Consider the following 18,997-nt stretch of genomic DNA (forward strand, 5'->3'; position numbering starts at 1 on the left):
TTTTTTCCTGGGTCATATAGCGCTGGGGTGTGTGCTGGCATACTCTCTCTCTGTCTCTCCAAAGGGCCTTGTGGTGGAACTGTCTTCAGATAAGAGGATTCCCTGAGTGTGTGGTGTGTCGGTACGCATTTGTCGACATGTCTGAGGTAAAAGGCTCTCCTAGGGAGGAGGGGGAACAAATGAATGTGGTGTCTCCGTCGACAACGCCGACACCTGACTGGATGGATATGTGGAATGTTTTAAGTGCTAATGTAAATTTATTGCACAAAAGATGAGAAGGAACAGCCAGGGAGTCAACCCATGTCTGTCCCTATGTCGCAGGGGCCTTCAGGGTCGCAAAAGCGCCCACTATCCCAAATAATAGTCACAGATACCGACACGGATTCTGACTCCAGTGTCGACTACGATGATGCAAAGTTACAGCCAAAATTGGCTAAAAGTATTCAATATATGATTATTGTAATAAAAGATGATTTGCTTATCAAACCCCCTGTCCCTGACACGAGGGTACACATGTATAGGGTAAAGAAACCTGAGGTAAACTTTCCCCCATCTCATGAACAAGTTATTGAAAAGGCTTGGAAATCTCCAGAAGAGAAACTGCAGATTCCCAAAAATGGATTCTTAGGGCGTATCCTTTCCCGACTAAGGACAGGATACGGTAAGAATCTTCCCCAACAGGGAAAAAAGCTTGGACACGCTTATCCAAAAAAGGTAGCGCTACCATTTTGGCTACCCTCAGGGATCCTGCTGATCACAGACAGCAGGCTACCTGGAAGTCCATTTACACAATCTAGTACCTTACTCAACCCGGCGTTAGTGCCGGCTTGGGTTTGTAGCGCTGTAGCAGCAAGGATAGGTACCTTATCGACGGAAATTAATACCCTGGATAAGGATACCGGTTTATAGACCCTGGGTCATATTAAAGATATATGGGAAATGCTCAAAGAGACATTGGCCTACTGAGTTCTAGAAATCACCGCTATGTCAATTTCTGCTAGACGAGTCCTATGGACCCGGCAATGGACAGAAGGCATATGGAGGTTTTACCTAACAAGGGTGAGGAATTGGTTGGGGAAGGTCTCTCGGACCTGGTCTCCACAACTACGGCAACTGAATAAATTTTTGCCATGTATTTCCTCACAGCCTAAGAAAGCACCACATTAACACATGCGGTCCTTTCGGTTATATAAAAACAAGAGAGTACGAAGATAGTCTTTTCTTGCCAGAGGTAAGGTCAGGGAAAACAAGCTGCCAACCACAGCTAGTTCCCAGGAGCAGAAGTCCTCCCCGGCCTCTATAAAATCCACAGCGTGATGTGGGAAATCCACTGAGGGAGTCCGCCACAGGGGGGGGCACATCTTCGACTGGCCAGCCACATCTGGGTTCACTCACAGGTGGATCCCGGGGCGATAGAAATTATTTCCCAGGGTTACAAGCTGGAGTTCGAACAAGTGTCTCCTCGCCGGTTTCTAAAATCGGCCTTAACAGCTTCTCCCCCAGAAAGGGAGCGACTGTTAAATGCAATTCACAAAGTGTATCATCAACAGGTGGTGGTCAATGTTCCCCTACTTCTACATGAGAAGGGGTAGTAAATCAACCCTGTTAGTAGTCCCGAAACCGGACAGTTCGGTCAGACCCATTTTACATTTAAAATCCTTGAACCTATACTTGAAAAGGTTCAAGTTCAAGGTGCAATCGCTCAGAGCGGTCATCGCCAGCCTAGAAAGGGGGAGATTTTATGGTATCCCTGGACATAAAGGATGCATACCTTCATGTTCCCATATATCCACCTCATCAGGCGTACCTAAGATTTGCGGTACAGGTTGTCATTACCAGGGTTTTCCACCGAGGATTTTCACCAAGGTAATGGCGGAAATGATGGTGCTCCTGCGCAAGCAGGATGTCGCAATTAGTATCACTTTCACTGAAGGTGTTACAGCAACACAGCTGTTTTCTCAATATCCAGAAGTCGCAGTTGATTCCTACAACTGGTCTGACTTTCTTGGGCATGATTCTGGATACGGTCCAGAAAAGGGTTTATCTGCAGATAGAAAAGGCTCAGGAACTCATGACTCTGGTCAGGACCCTATTGAAGCCAAAGCAGATGTCAGTGCATTACTGCACTCGAGTCCTGGAAAATATGGTGGCGTCATACAAAGCCTTCCAATGGGACCTACTGGCAAGTGGTCCGAATCACATCTACAGATTCATCAGTTGATCGCCCTGTCCCCCAGGGCCAGGGTATCTCTCCTGTGAGGGTGCTCACCTTCTAGGGGGCCGCAGGTTCGGCATTCAGGACTGGATTCTGGTGACCACGGACGCAAGCCTCCGAGGTTGGGGAGCAGTCACACAGGAGAAAAACTTCCAGGGTCTTGGGTCAAATCAAGAGACTTGTCTTCACATCAACGTCCTGGAGCTGAGGGCCATATACAACGCCCTTCGTCAAGCGGAGACCTTGCTTCGCGACTTACCAGTACTGATCCAATCAGACAACATCACCGCAGTGGCTCATGTAAACCGCCAGGGCGGCACAAGGAGCAGAGTGGCAAGAAGCCACCAGGATTCTTCGCTGGGCGAAAAATCATGTAAGCGCACTGTCAGCAGTGTTAATTCCAGGAGTGGACAACTAAGAAGTAGACTTCCTCAGCAGACACGACCTGCATCCAGGAGTGGGGACTTAATCAGGAAGTCTTCACACAGATTGCAAGTCAGTAGGGACTGCCCCAAATAGACATGAGGACGTCCCGCCTCAACAAAAAGCTGAAAAGATATTGCGCCAGGTCAATAGACCCTCAGACGGTGGCTATGGACGCCCTAGTGAAACCGTGGGTGTTCCAGTCGGTCTATGTGTTTCCTCCTCTTCCTCTCATCCCAAAGGTGTTGAGAATAATAAGAAAAAGAGGAGTGCAGACAATTCTCATTGTTCCAGATTGGCCACGAAGGGCCTGATATCCGGATCTGCAGGAGAATGCTCACAGAAGATCAGTGGCATCTTCCTCTAAGACAGGACCTGTTACAACAGGGGCCCGGTCTGTTCCTAGACTTACCGCGGCTGCGTTTGACGGCATGGCAGTTGAACGCCGGATCCTAGCGGAATAGGGCATTCTGGATGAGGTCATTCCTACGCTGATAAAGGCTAGGAAAGACGTGACAACTAAACATTATCACCGTATATGGCGAAAATATGTTTCTTGGTGTGAGGCCAGGAATACTCCTACAGAAGAATTCCATCTGGGCCGTTTTCCTTCACTTCCTATAAACTGTAGTGAATTTGGGCCAAGAATTAGGCTCCATTAAGGTTCAGATTTCGGCCTTATCCAATTTGTTTCAAAAAGAATTGGCTTCTCTCCCAGAAGTACAGACTTTTGTGAAGGGAGTGCTGCATATTCAGCCTCCTTTTGTACCTCCGGTGGCGCCTTGGGACCTTAATGTGGTGTTGAGTTTCCTTAAGGCGCACTGTTTTGAACCACTTAAAATGGTGGAGTGAAAATATCTCACTTGAAAGGTGGTCATGTTGTTAGCCTTGGCTTCGGCTAGGCGAGTGTCGGGATTGGCGGCTTTGTCTCATAAAAGCCCCTATCTGGGTTTTTTTTTTTCCATACGGATAGAGCGGAATTGCGGAACCGTCCTCAATTCTTGCCTAAGGTGGTGTCATCTTTTCATATGAACCAACCTATTGTGGTGCCTGTGGCTACGCGTGACTTGGAGGATTCCGAGTCCCTTGATGTAGTCAGGGTTTTGAAAACTTACGTAGCCAGAACGGCTAGAGTCAGAAAAAACAGAAGCACTGTTTGTCCTGTATGCAGCCAACAAGGTTGGCGCTCCTGCTTCAAAGCAGACTATTGCTTACTGGATCTGTAACACGATTCAGCGAGCGTGAAACGACTGGATTGCCGTTATCTAAATTGGTCAAGGCCCATTCCACTAGGAAGGTGGGCTCTTCTTGGGCGGCTGCCCGAGGGGTCTCGGCTTTACAGCTGGGCCGAGTGGTTTCTTGGTCGGGTTCAAACACCTTGCAAGGTTTTATAAGTTTGATACCCTGGCTGAGGAGGACCTCCTGTTTGCTCAATCGGTGCTGCAGAGTCATCCGCACTCTCCCGCCCGTTTTTGGAGCTTTGAAATAATCCCCATGGTCCTCACGGAGTCCCCAGCATCCTCTAGGACGTAAGAGAAAATAAGATTTTAAACCTACCGGTAAATCTTTTTCTCGTAGTCCGTAGAGGATGCTGGGCGCCCGTCCCAAGTGCGGACTACTCCTGCAAGACTTGTATATAGTTTTGCTTACATAAGGGTTATGTTATAATTTTCATCGGTCTTGGACTGATGCTATGTTGTTTTCCTACTGTTAACTGGGTAGTATATCACAAGTTATACGGTGTAATTGGTGTGGCTGGTATGAATCTTGCCCTTGGATTAACAAAAATCCTTTCCTCGTACTGTCCGTCTCCTCTGGGCACAGTTTCTCTAACTGAGGTCTGGAGGGGGGGCATAGAGGGAGGAGCCAGTGCACACCCAGACCTAAAGTCTTTCTTGGAGTGCCCATGTCTCCTGCGGAGCCCGTCTATCCCCATGGTCCTTACGGAGTCCCCAGCATCCTCTACAGACTACGAGAAAAAGATTTACCGGTAGGTTTAAAATCTTATTATTATTAGCGAATTCGAAATTTTTAGTTCTGAGTGATTTAGTTTGATGACTTGCCATCTAGTTTCTTTAACAAAGTGTTCAAAGAGGGGATCAAGGGTCAGGTTAAACATAAGCGGAGAAAGTGGTCAGCCCTGTCTCGTGCCCAGTGATAAGTGAATATAACATGTTATATGCGTTAATAGTCAAGAATGCCACCGGGGTTTCATACAAAGTATGAAATACATGTATAAACTCCGGGCAAAATTCCTGATACTGGAGGATTCTAGTTAAGTGGTCCCAAGAGACTCTGTCAATGCTTTATCTGCGTCACAGCTATATTCCCTTTCTCCAGTGAATGATGCATTTTAAACATGGCCGCCAAAAGCGTACAAACATTATGCACTGAATGGCAGTTTCTAATAAAAACATGTTTGTGCTGGGTGTAATAGTTTTGGCAAAATTAACCGGCGACGGGTGGCCAAAATCCTGCTTTAAGAGAGAGACTTGTCTATAAAAAGAAACTAAAGTGGTGTCTTTGTTAGGTTTAGGAAGTACTATTAATCGACCAGTATTGAAATCTAAGGGGGGTATGGTTGCCAGTAAGAATGCAATTAAATAATGTGGAATGGTGAGGAAGCACATGGGTAGAAAGAAGTTTTTAAAATAAGCAGAAGATAGACCATCAGGGCCAGGTGTTTTACCATTTAGCAATGATTTAATAGCCGCTTCTATTTCCATTCCTGTGATTGGGGAAATGAGAGTCCCCGTGTCCTCTGCAGTAAGGGGTGTAAAACCTGCCTGACTTAAAAGTTCTATGCCCTGTACCAATGGTCAGGAGATGCCATGTAGAGATTCAAAAAATTCTAAAAAGGCCTCATTCATTTGGTCTAGATGAGTCGTGGTTAGTCCTGGAGCCATCTGTTTTGAGGAGATGTTTAGCTGCAACAGAAGATCGTACCAAATTAACCAATAATTTCACCGGGCGATTACCACACCCAAGGTATTTGTTGTTCTGGAAAGTCAAACGCATTTGCGCTTGTTCAGTCATAGACAGCCTTAGCATTTTTGTACAATATCCTATTATCACCAGAGGGGACAGATAATAATTTTGAGTATGTCTTTGTGCCTTCATGAGTGGCATTAGATAATCTTTGTTGAAATTATTTCTTTTTGGAAGCTACATATGACAATAAAAGGCCCTTCTGGACCGGTTTGGAGGCTTGACAAAGAAGGTTGATATTCTGGCTATGGACATTGTTATCCTGTATATAATTTTGAAAAGACTGAAGAAGGTGACACTTGAAATTTTCAACGGAAGCTAGATAATCTGGGAAACGCCGGTTGTTAGAACATATAAGTAGGGATACTAATTGAACTTCCAGGCTAATAGTAGCTTGATCAGAGAGGAGGACGTTGGCTATGGCCGTAAAACAAACCTCATTCTTAATCTTCATGTGTAGCCACATATTGCATTGATGAATATATTTGGAAGCATAGTGTATACTTGCTTTACAGTAATCACCACTTATATAGTTCAGTTATTCTGCATCATTTGTCATTTAAAGTAGATGGGATTAGAGTCACAATTTGTTTTGCACAATATGAAAATAAAAAGAAATATGTCTAGTACATTGGTCAGTGTTAGTAATATAATAAGCCTACTGTAGCTAAGCTCTGAGATATGGAGTGGGCCATTTCTGGATTCCCGTTGTTTAACCGGCCATCTCACTTTTCTAGAAGAGTGTACTATTAGGCTATTTTCTAAGGGGGACATTCATTTCTGATCGCTGAGCTGCGATTTTTGGTGTCCTGCGTTCAGATAGTTGCCGCCTACAGGGGGAGTGTATATTCGCGATGCTATGTGTATGCCAAGCTACTAAAATCCAGTTTGTGCAGTCTCTGCGCAGCCTCCCTGAAAACGATTGGGAACGCCTGCGTTTTTCCGGACACTCCCAATAAATGGTCAATTACCACCCATAAACGGCTTCCTCCTGTCAATTACCTTTCGAACGCCCGTGCAACTGATTTTTTGCACCAACCCGCCACTGTCCAGCGGTGCCCTTTGTTGTTGTCTGATGCGCGTGCACATTGCGGTGCATACGTATGCACATTTTAGCACCTGATTGCCCACTGTGCGAAAACGCACAGCAGCAATCAGATCTGAATGACGCCCTAAGTCATAATTCTACATAGCTGATGTTTCCTCAAGCCTAGTGTATACTCCAGGTCCAGCAACCTTATGTCCTGTTAGGGTGGCACTCTTTCAATTTCACCCTAACACCTTTCTTCCATGTATCAAAAAAACATAGAGGAGGACCATAGGAGCCCACAGAGTACCTTAGGTTAGTAGGATTCTGCATTGCAATGCTATTGGCAGTACATACAATCGCCCTTAATTCATTTGGTGGTTGAACTTTTAACTTTGTGGCTCTGACTCTTTGGAACTTGTTTCCTTACACAGTTCCAGAGGCCTCAACTCTAGAAACCTTCAAAAACAGACTCAAGACTTACATGTTTGCTCACACACTTTATTACTATCCCTTTAGTTTCTATAAAATCAGGAAATACAACCCAAATGCCCAAACGCTTGTAATACTTACATTTATATAGTATATTGTGCTGTTAAAATGCAAATTTAAAGCTCTTTGATTCCTATTGGGAGAAAAAAGCTTTACAAATAGCAATATTATTATTATTATTATTATTATTATTATTATTATTATTTAGCTAAATCTATTATGACCTGGAACTCTGAAATGTTACAGAGATTTAGCAGTATTGTTTGTCTAATTATCATGTTTCCTTCCCTTCGCTGTAGGTTGGCATTGTCTTGCATTACTCCAGTCTGTGCACAGTATTGTGGATTGGTGTGACTGCTAGGAATATTTACAAGCAAGTTACAAGAAAACCTCAGCAAAACCAGAGTGGTGACCAGCCTCCATTCCCAAAGCAGCCAATGCTCAGGTATATGAATAATTTCGTACAGTGTACATGTCATTTTGATTTTTCTTTTGCCGACACTTAACTCTTGTCCTGGACTTGCTAGATTAGATACAGAAAGGAATAACTCAGTGTTGAACGCCGGCAGTAATCACAACAACACTGACCTGCTGGAGACCCTGGTTTAAAATCCCAACGTCAGTCATTGTGAAATTATAGGATTAATTTTCTTTGCATGAGTTTTATAGGTAAAACCTGACTTCCTTGCCTCTTCCCGGTAAATCCCCAATTCACATTGGTAGACATCTCCTATATTGTCATTAAAACTAGAGATGTGTGTGGACCCCCGTGTTTTGGTTAAGGTTCTAATTCATCATCGAATTTTGGTTTTGTCAAAACCACCCTAAAGTGTTTTGGTTTGGATTCGATTTTAGGTTCGGTTTTGGATTCCTTTAAAATCGATAAAAATGTATTTTAACAAATTAGTATAAATCAATAAAACAGCTAAAATCATGTCATGTGGACCAGTTTACATGCAATCCAAAACCCGAGTTCAGTGTTTAAATCCGAGTTCCGAACTGACAACAGACCCGAGCTAGGACGGGATCAGTACGAGATCCCGGCGGACGGGATCCCGGTGGTCAGGAGCCCGACAGCCGGGATCCCGGTGATGAGTGCAGCGCGTCCCCTCGAGGGCTTGCTGCACTCGTCATGCTTCGGGCCCGGTGGTGACCTTTGGTCGCCACAGGTTTCTATTCCCCTCCAGGTGGTGGCGTGGACCACCACCCAAGAGGGGAAACCAGCCGGCGGTCAGGACTCCAACTGCCGGTATTTCAGCTAGTGTCGGGATGCTTGCGTCGGCGGTCAATTGACTGCCTCCCACTAGGACACAGTTCCACTCGGAACCCGAAAGTGATTCCGAATGTGACTCAATTTGACTCGGAAACCCCAAGTTAGGGTGTGCTCATACTTCAGGAAAACCGAACAGCATGTCTCTAATTAAAATGCATCTGTTCTTTGGCATTGCATCATGTGTTCATGTCTCGGTTTAAGACAATATGTTAATTCGATAAGCAAAGCTTTTCGACCATGTACAAATCCTTAAGGGGGGATTTCTCAAGCCTTGGCGAGAGATAAAGGGGAGAAGTTCCCCATGGCAACCTATCATTCTCTGTCATTTTACAGGCTGTGCTAGAAAGACGTCAGAAGCTGATTGGTTACTATGGCAACTTCTCTACTTTGTCTCTCTCCAATTTTTAGCAAATCTCCCCTTTCATTTTTAGATACACCTTAGCTCTCCTCTTTCAGATAGACAAAGCAAACAGCCGATGTAGAGAAGGAGACACACCTACATTAATAACAAATCTAAAAACCTTGGGTAAAATATAAGCTAGGGTAAGTCTAATGTATCACAATCGGTTCCCTCCCGATCATCGCTATATGCTATGTCAAAGTTTAGCCTTCAGCTTCGTGTTTACAACCCCACTGACAACTCTACAGAATATGGCGGCTCTATGCATTTAATTGTTTTGGGATAACTTTCCAGTATGAACAGTGTTTCATTTTGGTGCTGAAAATAACTAGAATAAGCTAAAGCATTCAAAGGAAAACGGTGTTGAGTTTCAGTATGTATAGTCATGCTTTCTAGTAGAGGGATGTGTTGACTGACGGAACAAGTTTGTTTACGGAGAAAATTATTTAATAGTTCTTCCCTCTAGCATGTTGCCATAACCGCCAGAAGGGACGTCCCACTTCAAAGGTCATAGGCTTGAGCTTTTCTTGTGCATCAAGAGCAATTTATCTCTGTAGCCATGGAGACTGCTTTCCTCATTGCAGTGTGGAAAAAAATCCCAACATCTCTCACGCAGAGAATAAAGAGAATATCGGCGTGAAAATCTTGGTTTACTAACGTCATAAAATGCAGTATGCTTAGAGGTTGCTTTATGCTGTATCCTGCACGGTGCCATTTATAAGAACAGAGAGAGTGGGATATAGAGAGGGGATTACAGGTGTTTAAAATACAGCAGAAGAACAGACAAAAGGTGAAGTGATACAGGCCCAGGTAGCAGTGAGTGAGGAAAGAGAAATATGAGGCTTGTTCTGAATGTTATAATTCTTCTGGATTATTGTACATGTTTTGTAGATTCATTAAAAAAGGACGTTTTAATGCCATTGCTGTATTAACATACAGGTGATTCTGTTTATTTTTAATCAAATGACTCTTTTAAATACCGTAAGCAAAGGAAATTAAGCCCGTTGCCCCAGAATCTACACATACATAGTTTATGAAACCCGTATACGAAGTGCTACGGTGCAGCAGCTGCAGCTTGTTGTCAGTTCCCTTGTGCTTCATCTATGACTTTGTACACTTTTAAAACTAATTTACTAAGCTTTGAACGGAGATACAGTGGATGGAGATAAAGTACCAGACAATCAGCTCCTAACTGCCGTGCCACAGGCTTGGTTTGAAATATGACAGTTAGGAGCTGATTGGCTGGTACTTTATCTCCGTCCATTTTATCTCCATCCAAAGCTTAGTAAATAGACCCCTTAGGGTTTAGGGTACAGTAATATAAACAAATGCCACCAAACATAGGGGTAATGAGGTAAATATTGAAATGTTAAAAAAATGGCAGTCTGACTACAGTGCGGACACACCCTGTAATGTTATAATTAGAGATGAGCGGGTTCAGATTTTCCCAGATTTACTTGGATTTACCTGGATCTCAAAACGGCATCTTATTGGCTCTCGGATGTCATGTGTTTTGGTCAGCCAATAAGAAAGATCTGGATAAATCCAAACTCGCGTTAATTCTGGCATTAAGAACCAAGTAAATCCGAACCTGCACATCTCTAGTTATAATACTCCTGTTGTCAAATTTCCAGTAATTTCAGTGTTGTTTACATTCATATGTCAGTGTGATTAAAAGCTAATAAAGTGAATGCTGACCCTTTATTGAAACATGTCTAAGAGGCTTTTATATTGTATTCTGAATACAGTTAGATTTCAATTCTTTTTTTTTTTTTTTTTTATATATTTATTGGTTTTTTCCCCACAAAAAACCTAGAAAAACAATGTAGTACAGTACAATATAAAGTGCAGATGAAATATATGTCTGGTACAGGTAGGCAACAGAGGGTAAGACTAAGCATTGAGAACCACCACTGACGCCGTGGGTAAATTTAAACAGCGTGGGAAGCCGTGTCAATGCAGCTTCACACCAACAGTAGTACATATTGTCAAAAGTCCAGACCCAAAGTGCAATATACAGTATAAAATCTGCACACTAATACATACTAACAAAATTAATAATACAGCAACAGAGAAAGAAAGAAAAAGAGCAGAACAACAGAGACATGGATATGAATTAATAGGGAGGAGGAGGGGGGGGGGGGTTGCAGATGCTAAAACCTGTGAAGCACGGCACACACATAAGTAGCGAAGGGACCATCCCGCTCCATGCCAATGGGAAGGGAACGAGTGTCACCTAGGGGCCAGAAGGGGATTATCACCAATAGAAATACATAATTTGCGATAAGAATCCCAACTAAGGGAGTCAAATATTTTTAGAACGTGGAGTTGTTGGGGAGATGGCAGAGAGTCAATATACGGTCCCCACTACTTGTAGAAACGCAGAGCATTACAGTCAAGGTCTGGGAGAGTAGATTGACGCTCAAAATATAACGTAGTAGTAAGAAGGGACTTGAGGTTAGCAAGAGAGGGAGAAGTTCTATATATCCAATGATTTAAAATTAATTTCTTTCCAAAAGTCAGCAAAACGTACAGAAACGGGACATAATGAGCTTGAGAGGGGGGTAAACACCAGGCTGTAGTGTTAAGGCCAAGGAGCGCTGCTGGGTCCAGAGGGAGCACAATCTGAAAAGTAGATCTTACATACCACAGTATCTTATTCCAGAACCTTTTAATCTTTGCACAGTGCCAGAAATTGTGCATAAAAAGGGCATTCGGTGCTTTACACTTGAGACAGTGTCCAGAGTCTGTAGAGACCATATATTTATGCTGTTCTGGGGCAATATAAGCCCGATGTAAGAATTTAAAGTGGATTTCCTGAAGCTGAGCAGAATGCAGGGCTTTCAGGATAGAGGGGAGGGGGTAAAGGAAGCAGTTCACCTCCGGATCCCAGGGACCACTCACTTGACCATTTAGATAACATAGGGGGCCAGAGAACATTAGGCTTGCTAGGTAACAAATCCTGGTACAACCAGCTGACTTTGTATGAAAGAGTCGATAACGTGACCAATAAGGGGGACAGAGGGTCCATCCTCCGCTCGTGCACAGGAGGGATGGGGAGAGATTGTACAAAATGACGAACTTGGAGAAACATAAAGAAATCAGATGAGGGCACACCGTGTCTCTCGGCTAATTCCGCAAATGACAGCAGAAGTCCACCCGGGTCAAATACGTCACGAATAAGGGCAATGCCCCTAGACTTCCACGCAAGGAATTTGGTATTGTCAAAAGGTGGAGTGAAACAGGGGTTTCCGCAAAAAGGAATAAAAGGGGAATATTCTGGGTTTCGGTGTAGAGCTTTGTATATGGCTCCCCAAGAGCGGTAAGTATCCCAAAATAGAATATTAGAACGCGCCAGAGATGGGAGGAGGGGTTTTGGGGTGTGTAGCAACGCTCTGAGATCATAGGGATACACAAGATCTTGCTCTACATCATAATTAACGGTATCCGTTCACATGGTCGACAATGTTATGGTCGACAGTCATTAGGTCGACCACTATTGGTCGACATTGACATGGTCGACATGGACACATGGCCGACACATGAAAATGGTCGACACATGAAATGTCGACACATGAAAAGGTCGACATGAGTTTTTTTACCTTTTTTTTTCTTTTGGGGAACTTTTCCATACTTAACGATCCACGTGGACTACGATTGGAACGGTAATCTGTGCCGAGCGAAGCGAAGGCACCATGCCCGAAGCATGGCGAGCGAAGCGGTGCACTAATTGGGGTTCCCAGTCACTTTACGCAAAAAATGAAACCAAAAAAAGTTAAAAAACTCATGTTGACCTTTTCATGTGTCGACCTTTCATGTGTCGACCATTTTCATGTGTCAACCATGTGTCCATGTTGACCGTGTCAATGTCGACCAATAGTGGTCGACCTAATGACTGTCGACCATAACATGGTCGACCATTCATACCGGAACCATAATTAACATATGAGGAGGTGCCTAATAGCCAATCCGAGATATATCTAAAATTCACAGCCCGGAAGAATGCCAAGAGGTCAGGGACAGCCAGCCCACCCTTAGCGCGAGGAAGCTTAAGCTTAGGAAGGGAGATCTGAGATCTCTTATGGTTCCAAAGGAATTTAGAAAACAGTTTATCATATAACAATAAATCTTTGCTAGGGGCTGGATAGGGATCATCTGGAGGAGATACGAGATTTTAGGAAACACAATGCTCTTCAGGATGGCTACTCTCCCTAATAAAGAGACAGGTAGAGAGGCCCAGGTGGACAGCAACTGTGACACCCTGTTAAAAACCTCTGTATAGTTGGCCGAATATAAATCTGAGATATTTACTGGAAAATATATACCCAAATATTTAAGTTTCGTAGTATTCATCTGGAATTGAGTAAGGACAGGTGAGGAGGTGTGCGTACAAGCAGCCGGAGTGAGGGGGAAGAGTTCAGACTTGGAAGCATTAACACGATACCCTGCAAAGGTACCAAACTCAGTAATGACTTGCATAATTGGTGGGATAGAGGTTTCAGGATTTGAAATAAAGAGGAGCATATCATCCGCGAATAAACTCACACGAAGCTCATGGTCACGGACCAGAACTCCAGAGTATCCGGGAAGGTGACGCAACTTAATAGCCAAGGGCTCTATGGCGATGGCAAATAAGAGTGGGGAGAGGGGGCAGCCCTGTCTGGTGCCCCTGTGAAGGGGAATGGGTGCAGATAAGTAGCCATTACACATAATATGGGAAGAGGAGGGGGAATATAAATTTCGGACCATGTTGATCAGGTCCAGCGGAAACCCAAACTTCTCCAGCGTGGTATGCAGGTGATCCCAAGTAACAAGGTCAAACGCCTTCTCCGCGTCCAATGAAAGGACGTATTGGGGGTCTGGGTCTCCGCTGAAGTGCAACCAGCTAGCCGCTGCAAGAACTTTACGGATATTATTAGTGGAATGCCTACCCGAGATGAAACTGGTTTGATCCGGATGAATAATTGAGGGAAGCACTCCCTTTAATCTGTCAGCAATAATTTTTGTAAAAAGTTTATAGGCCCTCATTCCGAGTTGATCGGTCGCAAGGCGAATTTAGCAGAGTTACACACGCTAAGCCTACGCCTACTGGGAGTGTATCTTAGCATCCTAAAATTGCGACCGATGTATTCGCATTATTGCGATCACAAACTACTTAGCAGTTTTAGAGTAGCTCCACACTTACTCTGCCTGTGCGATCAGTTCAGTGCTTGTCGTTCCTGGATTGACGTCACAAACACACCCAGCGTTCGCTCAGACACTCCCCCGTTTCTCCGGCCACTTCTGTGTTTTTTCCGGAAACGGTAGCGTTTTCAGCCACACGCCCCTAAAACGCCGTGTTTCCGCCCAGTAACACCCATTTCCTGTCAATCACACTACGATCGCCGGAGCGATGAAAATGGCGTGAGTAAAAATCCTATCTTCATAGCAAAGTTAATTGGCGCAGTCGCAGTGCGACTATTGCGCATGCGCACTAAGCGAAATTTCACTGCGATGCGATGAAAAATAACGAGCGATCAACTCGGAATGAGGGCCATAGTCAGCATTGAGGAGAGAAATGGGGCGGTAGGAGCCGGGGAGATGGGGATCTCTCCCGGGCTTGGGAAGAAGACGGACCAGAGCATCATTAAAGTATAAAGGGAGGAAGTGAGAGGTTAGAATTGCATTAAACACCAGAACCAAAATATCCAGCAGTTTAGGCTGGAGCATTTTATAGAATTCGCCAGAGAACCCATCAGGTCCAGGGGCTGTTAAGGGTTTTAAATGTTTGATAGCAGCCTCCACCTCCCGAGCAGTAATTGGGGAGCAGAAGCCCTCAGCAACCGAAGGCGGGATTTGTGGTAGGGAGACAGAATGCCAGAAAGAAGTTTTAGTGGGGACATCAACAGGGGAATAGGCATAAATGTCCGTGTAAAATTCTGAGAGGAGTTGCGCCATGTCTACAGACTTAGTAGCCAACGAGCCATCACCGCGTTTAAGCGATTGGATCACCGAGGAAGGCACAGATCCCCGCAGAAGATTAGAAAGGAGACGGCCTGTTTTATTGCCAAATCTGTAAAAACTGTGGTTTTTGTGAAAGGTATGACGATCTCCCACTAGTGCTGCTAATACAGTGTTAAATTGGGATTTACATTCTAAGGATGTTTTCTTAGAGGCAGGAGAGGGAGACTGTTTAAATTGTTGGTAAGCATCCGTTAAGCATCGATGAGATGTTTTAAATTCAGAAAGAAACTGCTTCTTTTTCGAGGAAACATATTCCAAAGCCTACCCCGGAGAACTGCCTTGGAGGTCTGCCAAAACAGTAAAGGATCAGTCTCAAAAGTGCTTGCATTATCCAGTCTGAACTCCTCCCAAAATGCCTCCAACCTATTCCGAAACTGCAATGAGGAGGTGAAGGGAGTCGGGAAACGCCAACACTTAAAAGAGCCGCGATCTAAGTAGTTAAGCAAACTCAGACCAAGGCATGATCAGAAAGGGATATCGTTTCCATCTGAGCCTCACTACTTTGAGGGATCAGAGAATCCGACAGCAATAAAAAAATCAATTCTGGACAAGGTGCCATGGGCAGCCAAGAGACACGAGTACTCCCTATCAGTAGGGTGAAGGAATCTCCAAGTATCAGTCAGATGTAATTGCTGAGCAAAGAAGGGGACACCTAGAGCAGGGGGAGGGCGTGCACGAGCGGAGGAATTTGAGTCCATATAAGCGGAGACCACAACATTGAAGTCTCCGCCCACAATCATTGGGAGAGACATAAATAGGCACAATTTAGTAATGAGACTCTTGAAAAATACCTTCGAAGAAGAATTTGGGGCATAAACAGTACATAAAACATATTTGGTGTGATGAAGTAAAATCTCAAGAATAAGGAATCTACCAGCAGGATCACACAGAGAGGTGAGAACCTCTATATGCAGGTTGCGTTTAGCAAGGATAAGTACACCCCTCGCCTTAGAGGAGTGAGGAGCATCAGAAAGCACCTGCCAACCGAGGACACCCAGCTTTTGGGCTTCCGGGGAAAGAAGGTGCGTTTCCTGCAAAAACATTAGATCCATATGCATTTTATTTAAATAAAGCAGTATTTTCTTCCGTTTGATGGGAGAGTGAATACCCCCCACGTTCCACGTACCCACTTTAATGGCAGACATAAGACATATGACTGGGGGCAATCACAAATGAAAACATCCTACAATCCCACAGGTAATGGAGAGGAGAGAGAGACACAGGAGGGAGGGAGGGAAGGGGTAGACAAAAAGGCAATATAGACATAGAAACGAGAGAAAGAAACAAGACCCACCGGGGGGTCCCGCAATAACAATGAGAATGTGACTTCACGGTACGTCAACTGGGGCAGTAACCGTATATAGCGAGGAGGACATTGCTCCTAGCCAATACCACTAGATCGAGCAGCATAGGGGATGAGGAGGGGAGGGGATGGGAGGAGAAGGGAGGGGGAGATGGGGGCATGGAGGTGAGGGCCAAGATAATATCAAACAGGTGGAGGTTGAACACAAAACAGGTAGCATGGACATATAACTTCACAAGAACAAACATGTATACATGGGAACGCATAACAGAGAATGCACTTATGTTACTCCAGAGGTACATATACATCACCTATAGGACCAGCGTGGATGTGGTGAACAAGTCCAAATAGACCAACAGAGGATCACATAGTCCACAAGTTTACGGAAAGAAAAATATGCGGCAACAGAGCAACAAGGGGAGTGGAGAGTTCTAGATCAGATTCAGGAGAGCACAGCTATTTCAGCGATGGGTCAGAGGTGGCGGCTTCCGAAAGATAAGCAGCAGCATCCTCCGGGGTATGAAAGTCCTTAAAGGATGTGCCGTCAAAGATCCTCAGGCGCGCAGGGTAGAGCAGTGCGAATTTTCGGCTCTCCTGGACCAATTTAGAGCATACAGGTGAGAATGCCTTGCGGAGTCTGGTGAGCTCCGGAGAAAAATCCTGGAAGAGTAACAATTTGGCATCTTCCCAAACAAGATCCCGAACACGACGGGAAGCCGACCAGAGAGCCTCTTTATGGAGAAAGTTGAGACACCGGAACAGTACAGCACGCGGTTGTGTTGAAGTGGAGGAGGGCCGGGTGGGGCCCGTTCTATGTGCACGTTCCACCACTAGGTCCGAGCAGACATCTGGTATTCCAAGAAGATCAGGAAGAGTATGTCGGAGGAAATGATAAAGAGCCTGTCCCTTAACCGACTCTGGAAGCCCGATAAGCCGAAGGTTATTGTGACGCAACATATTTTCCAGGTCGTCGATCTTTGACCATACCAGGTTTTCAGATTTCTGCAGTTTAGCAGAGATATCAGAAAGTTCGGCGATTTGTTGGAAATTCTCACCAGCAGTATGTTCCACTTGCAAAACACGTTTAGACAGCTGTTTGTATTGGCTTTTGATATCCAGGACAGCCTGCTGTAATGCAGCAGCATGCAACTGTGTTTGTTCCTGGAATAAAGGCTGGACAGTTTCTTTTACCGCCCTGACAATGTCAGCATAGGATAACGGGTGCCCATGTACATCTAAGGGCGATGGGGTCCCCGCAGCCGTGGAGCCCACCAGGGCAGGAGAGCTGGAGGGGGGAAGGGCTGCAGGAGCAGCGGGTGCAGCCGCTGAGCGGGCTCCGGCATCTATGGAGACCGCGGCGGCCATTTTAGAAGCTGAGCCGCGGACCTCAGATCTGGCGCGGGAGTTCTTTCCCTGCATCACTTGGGCCAGAAAACGGTCCATACAGGGTGGCCGGAGCTGCAGGGGGTGAGCGGGTATGGCAGGCCGCTCAATGGACACCCAGAACGGGCGGTATGGGGTTGTTAGTGGCGGCAGGCACCGGAGCTACACGAGCTGCGTGTCACTCTATGCAACGCCGGAACCGGAAGTCTGATTTCAATTCTTAATGGAAATTGTCCTAATCTTTTTTTTTTTTTTTAAACCACTCCTTCCTTTACATCAGTACAACTATACGGGTCCCCGTCCTACGAATCAAGCTGCCTAATCTAGTTAAGCCCCACCCGGGTCTGGGCCAGGGCTTTGGATGTACAAACCCTTGCACCAGAGCCGTAACTAGACTTTTTGGTGCCCTGTGCCATAGATAGAATTGGTACCCTCCCGCCCCCTCCCCCCCCCCCCCCATTTTTTGTAATAGGGACATAAGGCGCATGCCTCGTGGGGAAGGGGCATGACAAGATTGATCCCAGAGAAAGCCCATGCTAGAAAAAGGATTTGGACACAACGCCTCTTTATAGCACATTCATGCACTAAACTAATGATTAACACTTTTCAATATGCTGCCATACCCAGGATTCAAACCTATAACCTGTTGACTTCTAATTAAACACTCTACTCATTGAGCTACTTGATCCTGCATACAAACTATAAACACTATATGAAGCTACTGGTACTTTGTAAAATAATCAGCATTGTAGTTGAGCAGATCTATGTAGTGTGTCACCACACATCCAATGTCTTGCTGCCAGTCACTACATAGATCTGCTCGGCTGCAATGCTGATCATTTTTTCACAAAGTACATGGTGAGCTACAAATAGTTAGAATTCTCTAGCTTAGAATTATCTACCTTTCTATGCAGGGGCAGATAGCTCAGTGAATAGATTGTCTTACTGCAATGCCACAGGCAATGGGTCCGAATCCCGGGTATGTCAGCATCTTGAAATGTAATAAAGGACAGTGTGACTGAATAACAAAGAAATCTCAAATGAGTTCATGAATGCTGTGTAGGTTTTAGCGACAGAAGGGGTCAGGGTAGGAGACAGCGGTGGTCAGAGTATGCTGGGCTTCAAAAAGGGGGGAAGCTGCAAGTGAAAGTAATTAAAATCGATAATTTTCAAATGCCGCCAACAGCACCCCCTACACTGCAGCGCTATGTGCCCCCTACTCACACACCTAGTTATGGCCCTGCCTTTCACACTGCTGCTGGGGTCTGGGTTATTCCCGGATCGTTGCTGTTCACATGGGACACTTGGAACTGATGTTATCTCTAATTGCTCCCAAGCCCACCAATCGGCAGACTTTTAGGTGTGACCTGGGTCATGCCTTTCACACTGCAGCCATCGCTTGTAAGGGATCCAGGATGCACTACCCAGGTTGACCCTTTCACACCAAGCCAGGACCTGGGTCACGCTGGCTTGTCCCGGTAATAACCTGG

General features: G+C 45.1%; 1 protein-coding gene across 1 annotated transcript in view; it reads left to right on the forward strand.

The window, feature by feature from the left end:
- ADGRA1 (adhesion G protein-coupled receptor A1) overlaps positions 1 to 18,997 on the forward strand; it is a 1,405,372-nt gene that overhangs the window by 1,255,878 nt on the left and 130,497 nt on the right. Inside the window, exon 17 of the mRNA XM_063962017.1 lies at positions 7,445 to 7,590. Coding sequence (XP_063818087.1) covers positions 7,445 to 7,590 — 146 coding nt within the window. The remainder of the gene's footprint in view (positions 1 to 7,444; positions 7,591 to 18,997) is intronic.

The sequence above is a fragment of the Pseudophryne corroboree genome, chromosome 3 (genome assembly GCF_028390025.1).
Source record: "Pseudophryne corroboree isolate aPseCor3 chromosome 3, aPseCor3.hap2, whole genome shotgun sequence".
Classification (NCBI taxonomy): Eukaryota; Metazoa; Chordata; class Amphibia; order Anura; family Myobatrachidae; genus Pseudophryne; species Pseudophryne corroboree.